The sequence below is a fragment of the Neomonachus schauinslandi genome, chromosome X (assembly GCF_002201575.2).
Source record: "Neomonachus schauinslandi chromosome X, ASM220157v2, whole genome shotgun sequence".
NCBI lineage: Eukaryota > Metazoa > Chordata > Mammalia > Carnivora > Phocidae > Neomonachus > Neomonachus schauinslandi.
Window position 1 is genome coordinate 87,561,745 of NC_058419.1, and position 20,030 is coordinate 87,581,774.

At 45.9% G+C, this 20,030-nt stretch overlaps 1 protein-coding gene across 1 annotated transcript in view; it reads left to right on the forward strand.

Annotated features, from left to right (window-relative positions):
- The first annotated feature begins 2,310 nt into the window (after window positions 1-2,310).
- Window positions 2,311-20,030, forward strand: part of DIPK2B (divergent protein kinase domain 2B) — a 39,047-nt gene continuing 21,327 nt past the window's right edge. Inside the window, exons 1-2 of the mRNA XM_021681962.1 lie at window positions 2,311-2,574; window positions 10,140-10,404. Of these exons, the coding sequence (XP_021537637.1) occupies window positions 2,342-2,574; window positions 10,140-10,404 (498 nt within the window). The 5' untranslated portion in view covers window positions 2,311-2,341. The remainder of the gene's footprint in view (window positions 2,575-10,139; window positions 10,405-20,030) is intronic.

Below are 20,030 nucleotides of genomic sequence, written 5' to 3' on the forward strand. Positions count from 1 at the left end.
TGCTTGTGTTCCCTCTCTCGCTGTCTATCTGTCAGATAAATAAATAAAATCTTTAAAAAAAAATACCAAGGAATCTACAAAAAATCTCTTAGAACTAATAAATCATTTCAACAAGGTCACAGGATACAATATCAACATACAAAACTCAAATGTATTTCTATATATTTGCAATGAACCCGTAGACACCAAAGTTTAAAACATGACACCATTTACAAATGCTCCTTCAAAAATAAAATACTTAAGTGTAAGTCTAAAAAAATGTACAGGACTTAGATGCTGAAAACTACCAAATGCTGATGAAAAAAATAAAAGATCCAAATAAATAAAGAGACCTAACATGTTTATGCAATTGAAGACTCAACATAATAAAGATGTCAATTCTCCCCAAATTGATATACAGATTTCATGCAACACCTATCAAAATTTCAGCAAAATTTTTTTGTAGGTATAGACAAGATTATTCTAAAATTTATATAGAAAGGCAAGTGAACTAGAGTAGCTAGAATAATTTTGAAAAAGAAGAAGAAAGTTGGAGTTATCAGTCTACCCAATTTCAAGACACAGTCTATAGCTACAATAACCAAGATTGTGTGACATTGACAAAGGAACAGACACATAGGTCAATGGAACGGAATTGAGAATCCAGACATAGACGCCTACAATTACAGACAACTGATTTTTGACAAAGGTGCAAGAGCAATTCGATGGAAGAAGGATAGTCTTTTTAATAAATGGTGCTGGAGCAACTGGATATCCATTGGCAAAACTATGAACTTTGCTTGACTTAACCACATCTTACACAAAAATTAATTCAAACTGGGTCATAGATTTAAATGGAAAGTCTAAAACTATAAAACTTTTATAAGAAGTCTTAGGAGAAAAGCCTTTGGGGTCTAGGGCTAGGTGAAGAGTTCTTATACTTGACACTAAAACCATGATCCATAAAAGGAAAAATTGACAACGTGGACTTCATCAAAATTAAAAACATTGACTCTGTGAAAGACCCTGTTCAGAAGATGAAAGACAAGTTACCACCCGGGAGAAAATATTGGCAAGCCACATATCCAACACAGAACCAGTATCGAGAATATATAAAGAACTCTCACAACTCCAGAATTCAAAACAAACACAACTGAACATTTCCCCGAGGAGGACAGACTGTGAACTTATAAGCATATGTTTAACCATCGGAAAACTGCCATTAGCCTGCTCTTCCTGCCAATCCTTAACAAAACTCCCCGATTCTCCTGAGACCATCCCTGGCCCCCTCTTATCTGCCTTCTCCCCGCCTCTCCTATCCCAAGTCTGCCTTCCCTGGTTTGGTCCTCATATAGCCTCTCCATCCCTAAATTAGCACTCCCTTCCACTCCACTCTGTGGGCCTTATCTTGCTGTCAGGAGGATTCAGTTGTGGGACAGTAAATGCCACCAAGTCAGGCTGGCCATGGAGAAAGGAGGCAGGGTGCTGAAGGGAAGGGGGACTGGCAGGTGGTGGGAGGGGGATAGAGGAACAGATAGAGCTGGGTACAGGCAGAAGAATCTTTCTGGTGCTCCCTTGTCACATCAGAGGCCACCAGACTTATTCCCCCAGCCTGCTCAGATCTGCGAGAGGAGCTGAAACATGGACTAACTTGAGTTTTTCTACTCCCAAAACAGCCAAAAGTTTTCGCCATTCAAATCAGTGTTAAATGCGCCACTTAATGGCCAGCCGACTGACTTCGAGTTATTTCACAGCCAAATAGAATCAAAGTGGGGCTGGGATGCCTAGTCAAGGGGGGGGCCTAAGTATCCACTGCAGAGGGGGGAAATTGGTGTGTGTGTGTGTGTGTGTGTGTGTGTGTGTGTGTGATGCATGTAGTATGCGTGTGTGTGTGCGCACGCGCGATCCATAGGGACAGATGTGCCCAGAACTCAAACAGTGGAGGGTGGAGGCCTTCAGGATCCTTTGAAACTCCCAGGTGGAATCCAGGTTGGACACACATCCTGAATGGACCTTTCCTGCCCAGCCAGGATATCCTGTGTTTGTTGAAAGGACCGCACAGGGAAGCCCTGACCATTGTCCTTCCCAAAATCTGCCAGTCAGCCCTTCCCCAGCCCGAGGCAGCCGCCCCAGACAGAGGAAGAGTAACTCTGGAAACGGTGTTATCAGCATCCTCCATGGACTTCCTCACCTCCTCCCCTGCCCTGTTAGCCCCAAGCTCCTTAGCATCCTCAAACAGAAATTGGGGAAGCTGGGATGGGGTCAGCGCCCTGAAGCCAGCCCCCTCTCTTTTGCCAAGACCCACCTCTGTGCAGCCCTGAGTGGGCAGCTGAAGCCTGCAGCGGGGAATCCTGAGCAGGAGATGGAGCCCCAGCTGGGGCCTAAGGCTGCCGGCCTCGGCCCAGGCCGGCCCGTGCTGCTGCTGTGGGTCTCAGCCCTGAGCTGTTCTCTTTCCTCGCTGGCTTCTCCCTCTCCTTCTCTGGTGCCCCGAAGCAGAACCAGCTATAATTTTGGAAGGACTTTCCTCGGTCTTGATAAATGCAATGCCTGCATCGGGACATCAATTTGCAAGAAGTTCTTTAAAGAAGAAATAAGGTCAGAATCTCCATTAGATAACTCGGAGGGGCAAACTCCTGTTCCCTTCATGTGATGATGTCCAGGAGTTTGTTGAAAATGAGTCAGGATGCTGTTTCTGGGTGGGAGCTGAAGCAAAGTCAAGTCATCATGGCGGCAATAGGTTGACGTTGGGCGGGGGTTGGGGGGGTGGGTAAGGTATGAAGCTGAATTCTAGCCCTAAATGCTAAAGCCAAAGTTTTCTTTTGAAGTGGGAGCTTAAAGTGTTCTTTTCTATGAATGGAGTAGCCCGGGATTATTGAGTTTACCAAGTTCATTTCTCATAAAAAGAGGGAAATAAAATTAATAGGAGGCCTACCATGTGACGGACCTTTTAAAGCTTATTTTTATTTGCTCTGCATCACCATCCCAGAACGTTAATGTTTTGCACTCATTACTCAGGGAGTGCCCATAGCAAGATTAAATGACTTGCCCAAGGTCACTCCCTAGTAAGTGGCAGGTCTGGGATTTAAACCAGGGCACTTTGCTCCAAAGTTTCAGAGCCAATTTTCCAATGCAGAGGAAAACCCAAGTTCAGTAAATGGTGATGCATTTGGATCTCACCAAGGATGGTATCACTCTGGAGTTCAAGCCTGTCAGCACATAGTCAATGAGTCTTGACCACAGCCAAGACCCAGCAAGGGGGCTAATGACATCACTGTAACTCTTGGTCATTGCCCTTGAGGGGCTCAGGAGGAGGGAGCCATGTTACAAATAACAATAATAAGACGTGGCCTGAAATGTACAGGACCTCCGGGAGCTCCAAGGAGGGGAATACTAATTCCAAATGGGGGCTGGAGAAGGCATTCAGAGCAAGGCCTTTAAAGGATGAGCTGAAATTTAGGAGAAGGGCTTAAGGTAGAAGGACAAGCTAAAGCAATGGCCCGGAGTGTGGCTCCGAGAGGCAAGAAGCACTTAGAGGCTGGAGCATGGGGCCTATGTGGAGGCATGACAGAAGGAGGCCACTGGAAGAGGCAGATGGGCCAGGGGCCTTGAATGCCATGCCAAGAAATTGGGACCTTCTCCTGTGGGCCAGCGGTTCCCCACCTCTTTGATACTAAAGAGCCTTTGTAATAGGCCTTTCTCTGCAGCCCTCCCCCAGGGACCTATCTGAGGCATGTAAAATTTGGTGACCAAAAAACAACATTAATTTACAATAATTTGATTTCCAATCTGTATTAACCGAAGACATTTGATTATTCAACTAAGTTACTAAACAAATATAATGAATAGAAAATATCAATCAAAAATGTGGAACTTTTGCGAGATGATAGATATCATATTGATGTAGACTTTCCCCCTTAGGCTTTTTTTTTAAGGCATTTCAAATGGTGAAAAGTTGAAAGACCTTCCCAACCGGGGAAGCTCTATTGCAGGCAACGGTGAAGGAGTTTAGTGGGGTAGAGACAAGATGAGACTTGTGTTTTGGAAGGATCTCCTGGAAAGAAATGTGCGTCTGCCTTCGGCTCAGGTCATGATCCCAGGGTCCTGGGATCGGGCCCCGCGTCGGGCTCCCTGCTCAGCAAGAAGCCAGCTTTTCCCTCTGCCCCTCCCCCTGCCACCCTGCTCGTGCTCTCTCTCTCAAATAAATAAATAATTTTTTTAAAAAATAAAAATAATAATAATTAAAAAATGAAAGCAGTGTGCAGGATGGACTGGTTGACGCTGGCAGGGGCAGCCAGACCAGTTCTCCTAGTCCAGGAGAAAGGTCAGTGGGAACAAAGCAGGGCAGGAAGGATGCCAGTGGGTGGGTTCAGCTAGAGAAGTCATTTTGTTGACCAACTCAGTGTGACAGAAAGTAAAGATGGAAATGTTGAAAGCGAACACAAGATTTCCATCCCGTCTAAGATATGGGATGGAGAGGACCAAGAACATGAGTAAAGTGGGGCTGATTCCTCGGAGAAAGGAGGCGGGGAGAATACAGACAGATTTTCCGATAGGAGGGAGGGCCTTTATGGGATTCAACTGAAGGAGAGTCCCGGGTTCACATCCTCCTCGAGGTAACTAAACAAGAGTATATGAATCGTACAGTTGACTCTTTGCCAAGTGGCAATAAATGAAGTTTTTCTCACCAGGCAGGTATTGGTCAAATTCAGGAAGCATTTCCCCAAATAGGTTTGTGTTCCATTCAAGTTCAGGATATTACCTCAGCTCCCTCATAATTTATGTTCCATGTGCGCCCGAAAGGGATGTGTGCAGAGACAAACGGGAAAGCATCAGGTGGGGTGGGTTGGAGTTTAGGGCTCTCCATGTTGAGAATGCACATTCTTCAAGTGCAAAGCCCCAGAGAGAGGCAGTGAGTGGATCTGGGGACGCGGACTTGTTGATAGTTCTTTACAGCGTAAGCAACTGTTTCCTTATTTTAAAAGTAATATCTTTTTATTTTAGAATTTTCAAGAAATACTGAAGAAAGCACAAAATGAAAATCATGTATAATTCCTCCACGAAGGGATCACCCCTTAGTTAACATATCCTTGCCACCTTTTTTCTAAGTATGGATTTAAAATTTTTTTTCAGCAAAAATGTGATCAGACTATGTACACTTTTCTGTAAACTTTTATTTAACAGTATGTCAGGAACACCTTTCCACATTATTAACTGTTCTTCGACGTCAGCCATAGAAACATTTTTCTAGACATGTCTCCTCTGGCAAGGAAAACAAAAGTAAAATTAAACTCTTGGGACTGCACCAAAATAAAAAGTCTTCGCATAGCAAAGGAAACCATCAACAAAACAAACAAACAAACAAAAAAACCCACCAAATGGGAGAAGATATTTGCAAATGATACATCCACAATTTGATTTTTAATGGCTTTGTGGTATTCAACCCCATCAGTCAGCCATAATTTATTTAACTAATCCACTGCTGTGAGACAACTAGTTTTTTTTCTCTTTTCAATATTATAAACAGTCTTATGTTGAACAGCCCTGCTGCTCGACTTTTGTGCACATCAATCAAAAATTCCTATGACAAATTCCCAGAAGTGGAAATTTCTGGGTCACAAAATATAGCGCATTTTTAGGAGACTTTATATATGTATATATCTCCAAATGGAGACTTCTACCTATGGAGCTCACTTCTTGCATGCTCACAAATATTTAATATTACTACTATTTTTAGTTTGTATGTCTTCTGAGTTGAGCCTTTTTTTCAGGCTTACTGGCCATTTCTTTCTTTCTTTCTTTTTTGGGGGGGCTATGTATAATTATTTTATTTATTTTTTAATTTATTTCTTTTTTTATTTAAATTCAATTAGCCAACATATAGTACTGACCATTTCTATTCCTTTTTTGTTTGCTAAATTGTCTACAAGTTCATATCCTTTGCCTCTCTTTCTAAGAGTGTTTGTTCGTCTTGTTCATCTCCAAATATTTTCTCACTTTTGCAAATGACTATGATAATACCTTAGGAAAAAGCTCATCCCGAACTCTCAGCTGTTTGGCTGACATGCTATAACCAGGCAAGCGTTAGCATTCCAGGCCAGGGCCTCAGTAAGAACTGGACAAAAACTTGTTTCTTTGGCAGCAGAGAGTGAGCCTGGGAAGCTGAAGACACATCATTGGTAGATGACTGTCATCTTTCCTTATCTTCTCTTTGGCAAGAATGCTGATGATAAATCTAATGCTTCCCATACCCAACCGTTAACCTTTGAACATTTCAATGTTTTCAGTACCAGTTTTCCCATGCGTTCCATTTGGACTTTCAAATCCTGAATGAAAAAAAAAACTTAAGGGAAGCCAGAAAACAAGAGGAAACCTGATTGACATAGTCTTCCCGCTGAAAACATACCTATCTGTGAAATCCTAAGCAATCACGCCAGCTGGTGAGATCTAGCAGGAACTGATTGATCAGGATTCATGTATGTGCAGATCACAGGTTGGGGAGAAAGGTGGAGATGGAGGACTTAGCAGGAGTATTTCTGATCAGAATTGCTCCTAGAGATTCCTGGGCTCTCACCAAGGCAGGTGCTTTCCCTGCTTTCCCTCCCCTTCCTTACTGTACTCACTTGGCCTTGCATCCCTACCCCCCACTCCCAGAGTCTTAAAGAAAGTTTAAAAACTTCTAACTGAGTAGTGGAGGGCTCACAGTATTTTTAAAATAAGTAAATCATTAGGCTTGTTTTTGCCTTCTCTTCTCCCTTGCTCTTGTCTGCCTCTTTCCTCTCGGAAGATGATAGCAATTATTGCTTTAACTCACTTCCTCGAATCAATTCAGAGGTCTCGGGAGCTGTGGGGCCCCAGAGCTTATGGCAAAAGCATCCGTGTACACGTTCCATCATCCACACATGCGCCCATCTGTCCATTTACCTATTCATTCAGGCGTCCATCTGTGCATCGTTCCATCCAACCATCCCTCTGCAGCCAGCCAGCCAGCCAGCCCTCCATGTATCCCTCCACTCATTTATCATCCATCTATACATCCAAATACCCGTCCGTCCATCCATCCATCCGTCCATCCATCCATCCATCCATCCATCCATCCAACTAAAATGCACTGGGCACTAACTTGGCGCCCAGCCGTCTGCTAGGCACTGAGCGACCAAGTTGAAGGAAGCCCAGTCCTAGCCCTGCAGGAGTTTACTCTCCATTGGGAAGACAGTGGGGGCACTGGAAAAATGGAAGAAAGTATCTCAGACAAGGGGATGGGCACATGACCAGGTGAGTGGAGGCTCAGGGGCCCAAACCAATGTGACTTAGCCAGGGATGATCAGTGGTTTGGTGAGAACAAAGCAAGGTTGTAGGGGGAGTAGAAGGAGATGGGCCCAGAAAGAAAGCTGTGAAGTGCTCTAAGTAGTGTGAGCTGTGTCCTAAGAGCTTTTGGGAAGACGCTGGATGTTTTAAGCGTTCTGGGCAAAGCTGAGGGATGGAGAAAAGGAAAGGGAGGCAAGAAATATTTAGGAAGGCATGTCTACAGACTTAGTGTTTGACAGGATGTAAGCATGAGGAGCATGCAAGAGGGAAGTGTTTTATTGTCATTGCAACACTGTCGCTCTGCCCCACGCCACCACGCTGTCCTCCATGTTGAGGGGCTCGGTTGGATTGGACCACATGACCTTGTTGCTTGCTTCCAGCTCTGAAACTATGATACTGCTAGATACAACCCCTAATAATGTTACCTACCAATCTGTTCCCACAAAGTCATACAAAGGATGACAGGGGACCAGTCCAGGGCAAAGCACTTGAGATTGCAAGCTCTGGGGCCTTGAATGCCGCTTCCTCCAATTTCTGGTTGTACGACTTTGGACAAATTACTTAACTTCTTTGTGCCTCAGTTTCCTCATCTGCATGGTTAAGAACAGTACTGACTTCGCAGGTTTGCTGCCAGGTTTAACTGAATTACTACTTACGAAGCATTTAGCACAGTGACTGGTGTGTTTACATGTTTCATACATGCATGTTGCTACGATCAATGTCTAAGAGAACCACCTATCATAAATCCTCAGTCACAGGCCTTTCAGGGGGTTGAACCCCCAGGAGCAAGAGCAGCTGCAAGGAACAAGCAAACAGGCTTGCCTCGGGGCCCTCTGCCCTTCCTTATCCTCTTAGAGGGGAGGACCATTCCCAATGGTTGTCCTGAAAATGCCGGTGAAATTGATTCACTGCTCGTTTACAATGTTTCATTTTTTTTATTTTTTATTTTTATTTTTTTTCAAGATTTTATTTTATTTTTCATTTTTTATTTTTTTAGATTTTATTTATTTATTTGACAGAGAGAGACACAGCGAGAGAGGGAACACAAGCGAGGGAGAGGGAGAAGCAGGCTCCCCGCTGAGCATGGAGCCCGATGCCGGGCTTGATCCCAGGACCCCGGGATCATGACCTGAGTCGAAGGCAGATGCTCAACCGACTGAGCCACCCAGGTGCCCCAAGATTTTATTTATTTATTTGAGGGAGAGAGCATGAGCTGAGGAGAGGCAGAGGGAGAGGGAGAAGCAGGTTCCCCACTTAGCAGGGAGCCCGATGTGGGACTCGATCCCAGGACCCCGGGATCATGACCTGAGACAAAGACAGACGTTTAACTGACTGAACCACCCAGCGCCCCACAATGTTTCACCTTTTTAAATAGATTTGTGGCAATGTTCTTGAACAGAATTCTTTGGGCCTACTTCCACTGCAGTTTGGACGGCACTACTACATTATGGAAGGTGCTAAGTAACAGGTTCTGCTGGAGCACCTTCTTTGAGAAGCTTGCAGTCTCTTAGGGTGAAGCTGCGTCATGCAAGTGAGAAAACAAAGCAGTGTAGAGTTTGGGGCCAATCAAAATGCTAATTCCCCCAAAAGTCCTGGCCATGAGGCTGTCCAATAATAAGTTCCAGATTCTGACTTGAATTAAATATAGAACACATCTCAGAAGCTTAATTTTATTAATCATGGAAGTAAATGTTACCTTCCTAATTTTTCCTACATAAATCAGAAGAAGATTTCACATTCTCCCCTAATGGGAATGTTGGCATGTGGCCAGAAGAATGACCAGAGAAAAGGTCAAGGTGGGGCCTAGGAAACTAGCAAAGGGGTCCTAGGGAAGGATTAAGGACCAACCAGGCTTTTGTGTGGCATTACACACGTCTTGGATCCCAGGTGGCTTTGAACTTGGTGACCATTTTCTAGCCACTGTTCCCTGTGACTTGCTTGGTACGGATGGCTTAAATCTTTGGACTGAGGGCAAAATTGATGGGGCCACTAAGGGTGGGATATGCAGAGGTAGTGCTCCTCTGAGTGCACTCCCAGAAGCCTCTTCACCAACTATGGTTCCAAGACCCAGCCATTAGTCAGAGGGTGGGCTGTTTCTAGAACCAGTGTTGGGAAGGGGAAAGATCATGGGCTCTGCTGACAGATGGCCCTGGGTCTGCACATCTGCTTGGCAATGTACTGCCTGAACTTGGGTGAGGTCCTTAAGCTCTATAAGCCTCAGTTTTCCCGTCTGTAAAGTGGGGATGGGGTATCAGGAGAATCTAAGGCACCAGCATGTGTAAAGCTGCCGTCTTTACATGGAGAAGTTCAAAAAGCCATGGCTAGTCCTTCTGCGTCAGCTGCCTGAAGAGGATAAAGCATGTGTCTGGCGTGTATCTAGCTCACCTTTTCTGACATCACATATTTATATCCCTGAGTTTGAGGAAACAAAAGTAGTGTTCTCGCAGGAAGAGTGGAGTGCCCCAGTCAAAGGAGGAGAAATGGATCAGACAGGATGTTGTCGCCTGTCTCCCTGTCTCCAGGTTCTGCTGGCTCTGACAATATAGCTAGTCCCTCCTTGGCCCCCGCTTCATCCCTCCAGCTCCAAGCAGATCCTAAAAGGGCTCTTCTGGGGGCACCTGGGTGGCTCAGTCGGTGAAGCGTCTGCCTCCGGCTCAGGTCATGATCCCAAGGTCCTGGGATGGAGCCCCGCGTCGGGCTCCCACCTCAGCAGGGAGTTTGTTTCTCCCTCTCCCACTGCCTGCAGCTCCCCCTGCTTGTGCTCTCTCTCTTTCTCTCTCTCTAATAAATAAATTTTTAAAATTTTTAGAAAAATACATTAAAAAATAAAATAAATAAAAGGGCTCTTCTTCCAGGTTTGACAGCTGGCTGGCCTCCCCCCTTGGACTGCCTCCTGACTACTTGCCTTCTTACCCTGCAAATTACTCAGATGATTCCAAAACCTGGCGCCCCGTGGAGGTCTCCAGGCTGGTCAGCAAACAGCAAAGTGACATCTCAGACAGGAGAATCTGCGCCTCTGCAGCAGCCCCAAAGACCTGCAGCATCGAGCGCATCCTGCGGAAAACCAGGAGGTTCCAGAAATGGCTGCAGGCCAAGCGCCTCACACCGGACCTGGTGCAGGTGAGTGTGCTGGTCGTGAGGCAGGAGACAAGGGGGCGAGGGGGAGGGAGGCATCTACTCTCATCTCACATCTCCATGTGGGGAAAAGGAGTCATGGTCTGACGTGGGACCAAACCCATGTCACGAAGCAGAGTGGCTTGTGACAAGACGGTAACTAGACAGGTTTAGTTATAGTGACCCTTCCCATTGTCATCCTCCACTCTCGCTGATGTGACCCTCCGCAACTATTTGGGAAACAGTTTCTGGCTGCTACCTCTGGTCTGAAGAACTGATGGGATGACCCTTCCAACCCTCCCCCCGGCCAGGGTTTAGCTCACCTACAAGCTTCTCGGGGGACCTTTGCCAACTTCCAGACTGTGCCTTTTCTTGAAAGCTCTCCTAGACACTCTGTTTCACCATCCAGAGAGCCCACTTTGGACATCAGCTTCCTCGTCCATTTCCCACCAGAAAGAAGAACCAAACCTGAGTCATGACAGAAGTAGACTCTGATAATACAGCTCCCTCTTCCCATCTGAGAGCTCCCACTCACTCCCCCCAGTAGGCTACCTCCGGGACTTCAGCACATTGCTGGCGCCCTCATACCCTGCCTTGGTCCCCCCTCCTGCACTATAATCCCCGGGATCCTGCTTCCTCACCAAACCAGCACAACCTTGTACCTCCCCACACACCCTGCTGGGCCCCTGATGGCAGAAGATGCCCCCTCAGAGGACTGAGGAGTGTCTCACCTTCAGCCAAGATGGGAAAGAAGAGGCTCACCCCAACCTCCCTGCCATGACAAGGCTGGAGGGCTCGAACTGGCCCCCTTGGGGGGATGCCGAGGCCACCTCTTGCACTCCCCAGGCCACAAGCCCCCTTCACGTGGACACCTGAGGCTGCTCGAGGGACTTCTGAAGCACTCAGACCTTCCCTTGGCCTCTTCAAGAGGAGGGGCACCAAGCAAAGAAGAACCACTGGTCCCTGGATATCTCATCTGTGTCACAAGACCATGTGGCTTTGCTCTTGGGTTGTGTGGACACTGCTTTACAATCAGGAGCAATCAAGCTGTGGGAAACATGGCTGCCATCTGACATCGCGCTTCCCAATGGGAGCCCTTTGTACTCTACACTTTATGAAGCTCACTGCCGTGGGGTGGGGAGAGAAGGAGCCAGAGGAAGTCAAGCCATTCCCAGGCCAGGGAGGTGGCGGGATCCAACATCCGGGTCTTGGAGTTTGTGCAGGAGACAGCAAGCAGAGGCTCAGGTGAGAAGAACCCCATGTGGGGCTGCTCAACACTGAGCAGAACCCGACAAGAGAGGACAGATAACAAAGCCCCCACCGTGGTCCACACCATCAGTATAATCGCCCTGAGCCTCTCCTTCTGCACTCGCAGACAGACCCTCCACGCCCTGGCCTGGGTACCTGCCACTTGCCAATTGCAGGCTGGCCACAGCGAGTACTGAGCCACAGGAAGGACCAATGTGAGACCTTTCCCGCTTTGCCTCAACTATGTGCTCAGGAACAAGTGGAAGTCCCCCAGGAAAAGCAAAACAAGATACACAGGGAATTGTTTCAGAACCCCCTTGAAAATCCCGTCACCTCTTCCGGCCCCCATCATTGACGGGTTCCATGCCGAAGGACACAGTTCTCCTAAGGCACTGGTTCCAGACTTACCTCCACTTGGGACCTGCACAACACACCAAAGGACAGCCAGGTGCTCAGGATACACTTGAGATCCCATGGAAAGTGGCCGGACCGATGAACTAAGGAAAGCTCCCTCTTTCCCTCAGGTTCTAGAGATTTCCATAATAACAATCCAGTGGGGATTATCCCATGCCCCCACCCCGACCCCAGCAAGTCCAAAGCACCCCGCCCAGGACATCTAGTGTCACCTACCATGATGAGTGTAGACACTGTGGTGTAGACAAAAGATCTCTGGAGTCTGGAAACTGTCTGAGCCCTGGCTTTGCCACTCAAACCTGGGGCCAAACGAGAAGGAGCGGAGACCCAGGAAGAGCAAAGAGCTGCCACTTCCCGTGCCTCTGGTCAACAAGCTTCAACACTGTGCTTTATCTTGGGGACACGAAAATGAATCTGACACAAGCCCCACCTCCAGGAGCAGGTGGCCCCCCGGCGAGGACAGGTAAGAACACAAACCACCACAAAGCAAGATAATGGATGATATGAGGACACTCAGTAAGGGAACAGAGGACAAACTTTTGACTTGGGTCCTTCACTCACCAACCAGGTGACGTGGCATTTAAGCGCAGGACTTCCCCACTCTGCCCCCACATCCCTCCTCCCAAAGCGGGTTGAGGGGAGGCCTGGTGGATGATCTCAAAGAGCCTCCCAGCTCTGACATTCTTTGACTTGAGATGACTCTGCTTCGCTTATTATTTAACAATCCTGATGAATGACTACTATCAGCAGGTACTCTGCTGCATGCCTTGATTTCCTATTTCTTTTTATTATTATTATTTTATTTGTTCATTTGAGAGAGAGAGAGAGAGAGCATGAACAGAGGGGAGAGGCAGAAGCAGACTCCCCGCTGAAAGGGGAGCCCGACGATGCAGGACTCGATCTCAGGATCCAGAGATCATGACCTGAGCCAAAAGCAGATGCTTAACTGACTGAGCCCCCCAGGCGTCCCTTGATTTCTTCCTTCTCAAAGGGCAGCAAATAGTGCCTTCTCTATCCGATTCATTCATCCTAATGAGCTTTACATATGCTTTAGAAAAAGTCCATCGCCATAGAAATACATGGCAACATTATTGTACTGAGAGGATCCCTTTCTTCAGTGTGTTGTGCTAAAATTTGCTCGACCAAATTTGTCCTCTCACCTTAACATGTGGCCAGACAAACTTTCCTTCTTTCTGACAAAAACACATCCATTAACAACACCCCGTTAAGACACATCCAAAGCCAGGTGCCTGGGTGGCTCAGTTGGTTAAGCGACTGCCTTCGGCTCAGGTCATGATCCTGGAGTCCCTGGATCGAGTCCCGCATCGGGCTCCCTGCTCGGCAGGGAGCCTGCTTCTCCCTCTGACCCTCCCCCCTCTCATGTGCTCTCTCTCTCTCAAATAAATAAATAAAATCTTTTAAAATAAAAAAAAAAAAGACACATCCAAAGCCACACCCATTTTCACTTCTCTGCTAACTCATCTTTTCATCCCCACCCACCAGAGATTTTTCCTTTCCTTTTTTTAAATTTAAATTCAATTAACCAATGTATATTACATGATTATTTTCCTTTCCTTATTAAAAAAAACAGAAAAATATCAGCAGCCATTTTATAAATGCTGAACAAACCCCATTTTTCCTCCATCCACCAAAGCTCAAGGTTATTGGCACCCCATTGGGCCCCACCTCCTCCCTCTCCTGTCCTCCTTTCCAGAGACCCTTTCGCCTTAGGATCCCACAGAATGCCCTCGGTGTTCTGCACCCTTTTCCTCCCAGGCCCCATCCAGGCAGCACCCAAACTACCACACTTTTCTTCTTAGCAAAATTCACCTCCCAGATGGTTTAAAATGGATCCATCATCACCAAAGGTGGGGGTGAAGGAAACTCACTCATCTGCCCAAGACAGTCAAAAATGAGGCTTCACACAAAAACTCGTATGTGAATGCTCACAGCAGGACTAATCACAAGAGCCAAAAGGCGGAAGCAACCCACATATCCATCAACTGAGGAATGAATAAACGAAACATCTTATAGCCACACGATGGAATATTATTTGACCATAAAAAAGAATCAAGGACTGATACCTGCTACAACACGGATGAACCTTCAAAACATTACACTAAGAGAAAGAAGCCAGATGCAAAAGGACAAATATTGGAGGATTCCATGTATAGGAAATGTCCAGAATGGGCAGATCCATAAAGACAGAAAGCAGACTAGCGGTTGCCAGGAGCTGAGGGGGAGAATTAGGAGTGAATGTTTCATGGGCACAGGGTGTCTTTTGAGGGTGATGGGAAAATTCTGGAGTTAGAGTGATGATATTTGTACAACCTTGTGAGTATACTAAAAGCCATTGAATTATACACCTTAAAATGGAGAGAACGGTACACTTTATGTTATGCGAATTTCACCTCAACTAAAAACAAAAAGGAAGAATAAGCCCCACAGAAACTTCACCAATCCTGTGACTTCATTCCCTTGGAGTCCCAGGAGGTGATGGGCAGCTAATCCAATAATTTAATTCATGCCAGGATGTTAACAGCTAATAGCATTTCACTGTTAGCTCTCCAAGAAACCATTTGTGTGTAAAACCGATATGGTAATACTCGTACTTGTCCATCCCACGACTATCTCACACCTTCCTAAAACATCCCTGCATCCTTCCCCCTGCCCACAAAATTCAGATGTGCCCCCAGAATCCTTCTCGATGATCTGAGCAAGCAGCCTGTTTCAGAGTGACCATTCATCCCAGATTTGGCCGAACAGCTCTGCCAGCCCCAGGAATTCTGTCGACCATGACTTGAGTGGGTGTTCCCTGATTTTCTCAAAAGCCACTTTCCAACCGGGATCTAGGCCAGGGCCCTCCAGAGTGTGTATCTGTGTGTGTGTATGCCGGTGCGTGTTTGGGAAAGGAAAAGGGGCCGCAGGGAGCCCACAGGTTTGCTCAGAGAACTGACAAGGAAGAGAAGAGAAACAAGTCAAAGAAATAAAAGAAAATTGAAGGCAGGGGGGATGTGACAGGTGCAGGGCCCTCCGAACCTCGATTGTGAGTTCTGCTTATGAATAAGTAAAGTCAACTTGGATGAAAAGCCCCAGGGGTCACCATTAGAGGCTGAGCCAGGGAGTCCGTGGCTCCCCACTCCTGCAGGGCCAAGCACGGCTTTGTATTAAGGACACTCTCTTGAGCCACAGGCGGTATACTGCAGCGAGGCACTGCCAAAGAGGTAGCGAGGGACCAGAAAAATCAGCCAGAGGGTGAAACAACGCAGAGTGAGTGTGTGTGTGTGTGTGTGTGTGTGTGTGACTTATGCTAATAAAACCGTGACTTTTCTCCTTCTAAAAACTGCATTGTTCTGATGGGAATATCCCACAGCCTAAATTACTAGCCCACAGATAGAACCACAGCCAAGAACACCACCCAGTTTATCATGATGTGCCTGTTCGGAAAAACCACAAAGAAGGCTTCCTCTGCTATTATGCCAAGTGCATAGAGGCAACCGCCCTCAGCAGTGCGTGGCTAATCGGAGGAAAACACATATCCCCCGTTGCGTCCCCCTCCTATCCCCTCAACTACCGGCTGCTTCTGACATTGTTCTAAACACAGACCCTGTTCCCCCCCCCCAGCCGCCAGTGGGAGCGGATTCCGTGGCCGCCGAGCCTTTTCTCCCACTAGATGGCAGTATAGTGTTCAGGCAGCTTCGTTCAACACAAGGATGGCGGGCGATTTTACTTCCTCGGTCTTGGTTGTTTGTTTAAAGAGATAGAATTAGGGGCAGTAAACAAATTCAGCAAAATGCATCTTAACCATTTAATCAGAATGTGGTTTGAGAGGTAAATACTACAGTAAAATTCATTTGTGCTTAAAGTTAATTCAAAAACGGTTAAGAGGGCTTTGCTGGACCTATGCAAGGCCCTAGGAGGGGATAAGGGTGTTGAGACAAGGTCCCTGCACTCTGGGAGACGATGCTCCGCTGGGGCGGGGACCCACTGTGATACGAGACGGGTTATGATAACGTGTTTGAATAAAGATGAAAATCTTGTATCAGAGTCGCAGCTAGTTTTCAGACCATAAAGATTTTAATCTCTCACAGGCTACCAGGTCAAGGACCTTTCCAAAAAGTTACATATGCTGTTGTTGTTGTTGTTTTTAAAATAACATGACCAGATTGGTGCTAGAAAAAGAAAAACAGCTGATCGGTGGCCATACCATTTTCGTACTGATCTCATACGGGAGTCAAAGATGATGAGTATTAATGGAAAAGGAAGTATAAGCTACTAAAAGTGCCTGGCCAGTCCCACCATAGGTCAATATTCCCAGAACATCAGCACACACCCTCTGGCTGACCCGTCTCAGGAGAGCAGAGGCCCTTCCGAGGTACACTGTGGTCATGAGACCCTGCTCCCCATGACCCTTGGGAAGTAGTCAGTGGTGCTTTTTTTGCTGCCCACGGGAGTTCCAGGAGCCAACTGGGGAGAGATTACGGCATGGATCTGAGCCCCGCCCGGCCCACTTTCTCCTTCTAGTCACGGAACTGTTGACAGTTGAAACAACTAAGGCTTTGGATCATGGGATTTGTTGAGAGTTACAAGCCCCGAGACGTCATCACCTCGGCATTTGTGGCCACCACGTTATTTGGAATGGGCTAGAGACTAACCTATTCATTTCCAGGCCTCCCTTTTATCATAGGCTCATAGAAAAGGGACTAACAGATCGCTCAGCCTGTCTGCTCAACTGAGTCCTAAATTACTCCTGATGGACCTCGTGAGTGAAAAGAAGATAGTGAAAGGTGTTCCCCACCTTGACACAAACAAGTTGGGTAATTGAAGAGAGGCAAGAGAAGACTCAGGGAAGGTAGACGTGAGATGAGTCACCAGGAGTTCCTTTCCCAAAGAGCTCAAAAGCAGAATAGAGGCAGTCCACAGTCAAGGCAAAACTGAAGGCTGGAAAAACATCAAGATGTTTGCAGGCTCTGCCTTCATGGGGCTCTCAGCTTTCCTTGAACTTGGGTGTTAGCCAACCAAACCCGTATAATAAATAAATAAATAAATTTATATATTTATAAATAAATCAAGCCATCCTTTTTTCTTGCTATGATTTCTTCATCTGCTATCTCAATACCCCTATTTTGATATATGCTGGAACAAATTCTTTTGCTTGGCTCAGAGGCCTGAAAATTGGCTGTGCCTCTACATATGTCCACATAATATGAAGTAAACAGAGGTGAAACTATATAACCTATAACAGATATCTATAAAGACATTCACTCGAAAAATTTAATGATGAAACTAATTGATAAGTTGGTTGTGTTCTAAAAACAGTTTATTCGGCCACAAAACCTCTCAATAAATTTTAAAAAGTAGAAATAACATGGACCACTTTCTCTGATTAAAAGGCAAGAGCAGGGGCCCCTGGGTGGCTCAGATGGTTAAGCGTCTGCCTTCAGCTCAGGTCATGATCTCAGGGTCCTGGGATCGAGTCTGCTTCTCCCTCTGCCTCTCCCCGTGCTTGTGCTCTCTCTGTCTCTGTCTCTCAAATGAATAAATAAAATCTTTAAAAAAATAATAAAATAAATAAAAGGCAATAGCATCAGACATTAACAATAATAAAAAGGAGGAGAAAAAAGAACCCTACCAAATCTGGAATTTTAAAACATTATCTACAAACATTCTTATATATGTCAGTTGGTGAACATGAGTATACTTATGGAAGTAAAACTGCTGGATGATGGCACATACATAGGGACTCATTTAGTAGATACTACCAGTTTTCCAAAGTGGTTGTACTGATTTCCTCCTATAAGCAATGGAAGAGAGAGTTCCATTGTTCCACATCTCCATCGACACTTGATATTGTGAGTTTTTCATTTTTGTCATCTTGGTGGGTGTCTAGCAGTATCTCATTGTGTGGTTTCAAGTTGTATTTTTCTCATAACTAATAATATAGAGACCCTTTTTGCATATTTTTTGACTGCTTTGATTTCGTCTTTTGTAAAACCCTGGGGTTAAGTTGTCCCTTTTTTATTGGGTCATCTGCCTTTCTTACTGATTCTTGAAAGTTACATTTATATTCTAAAATACGAGCTCTTTGTTGGATATATGTATTCCAAATATCTTCTCCCAGTCCACAGCTGGCCTTTCCGCTCTCTTAATAAGTATCTTTTGATGAAATGAAATTCTTCATTTCAAGGTAGTCCAATTTATTCACTGCTTATTTTAAGGTTAATGCTTTTAGCATCCTGATTATCCCATGGTCATAAAAGTATTCCCCTGTTTACTTCTAGAAGCTTCCATGAGTTATCTCTCATATATAGCTCACTAATCATATGTTCTGCTGTGCCCAGTTTGGTATCCAATCCAGTCAATAAGTTCTTAATTTCAGATATTGCATTTTGTATTTCTAATGTCATGTGGGTTTTTTTAAATAAATTCTAATTCTCTGTTGAAATTCTCTCCTCTTTATCAATTTTGTCTGTCTTTTCCTCTTTTCTCGTAAAATCTTAATCATAGTTGCTTTGAATTCCATACTTGCTAACTCTGGATTATCTCTGCTTCTCCTTCTGCTTCTGCTGGTTGTTTTCCTTTTTCTCGATTGCCAATTGGTTTTTCTTGCTTCTTCACATTTTTCGGCAATTTTTTTATTGTATGCTGGGTTTTAAGGATAATACATTGTAGAGGTTCTGATTTATATTATCTTCTTTCAAAGATTGTTGACTTTTGTTCTAGCAGCCAATTACATTGCTCCCAGATCACCAAAATCCAAGGTTTCTCAATCCCAGAGCTATGGACATTTGGGGCCGGATTATTCTTTGTTGGGAGGATGAAGGCGACGCTGTCCTGTGCATCATAAGATGTTCAGCAGCATCCTTGGCCCCCACCCACTAGGTGCCAATAGCATCACAACATCCAGTCGGGACAACCCAAAATGTTTCCAGATGTTGCAAAACAACTCAGAGGGAGCAAAACTGCCCCCCCAGTTGAGAATCACTGCCTTAATCATGTTGAGGCTGGGGTTAGACTTTGTTCGTGTAGATCTTCTTCAGTGTTGCTCTTGCTCCTGGGACATGGTCCTTGCTGGTAGGACATGATCCTTACTACTGGAGTGTGGACTTCCTGAGGTCCAATTCAAAGCCCAGGGTGCTAAGATGTCTGGCTCAAAGTCCAGCCTCCATCTTGCCAGAAGTATGCAGCCTCTGAAATCTCTGTTCAGGGATACAGCCTTCTGTGGTTCTGTGCTATGCCTGGAGACCCACCTGCTCATATGCAGCTTAGGAGTTGGCCAGAGACCTGGCAGGAACTTTTACACGTATTTGGGGGGCTCCTTCTCTATGGCTTTCTCCTTGATAGGACCCTACCCCCAAATCCCAGCGACTCTGGAAGCCCCAAACTGTTTCCTTTACCCAGCAAGACTGCGCGGCAGCCTGGAAAATGCCCTCAGGGCAAAAGATAGCGTGACTATGGAGCTTGGTTCATGTGTATTCTTTTTCTCAAGAACCATGGATCTGGGGTGCCTGGGTGGCTCAGTCGGTGAAGCATCTGCATTCTGCTCAGGTCATGATCCTGGGGTCCTGGGATGGAGTCCCATGCCGGGCTCCCTGCTCAGCGGGGAGTCTGCTTCTCCCTCTGTCCCTCCCCTCTGCTCATGTGCTCACTCGCTCTCTCTCTCCCTTTCTCTCTCACACAAAAATAAATAAAATATTTATTAAATATTTAAAAAAAGGAACCAAGCCTAGCATGGGAGTCGGAGGAGAACCCGACTTAATAACACACTTACAGCAGATCAGAATACATGGCATTGGTTTTCGTTCTTTTGGCTTTTGCCAAAGCAGACAGGGTGCTGCTTGAGGGCAGGGACTGCTTCTTAGTCATCTATGTCTTCCCTCATCCATGTCTGCCATGGAGTAGACACCTCACAAATGTTTGGGAGATGAAGGAGTGATAGAATGAGTGAATGGATGGGACATCATTCATCA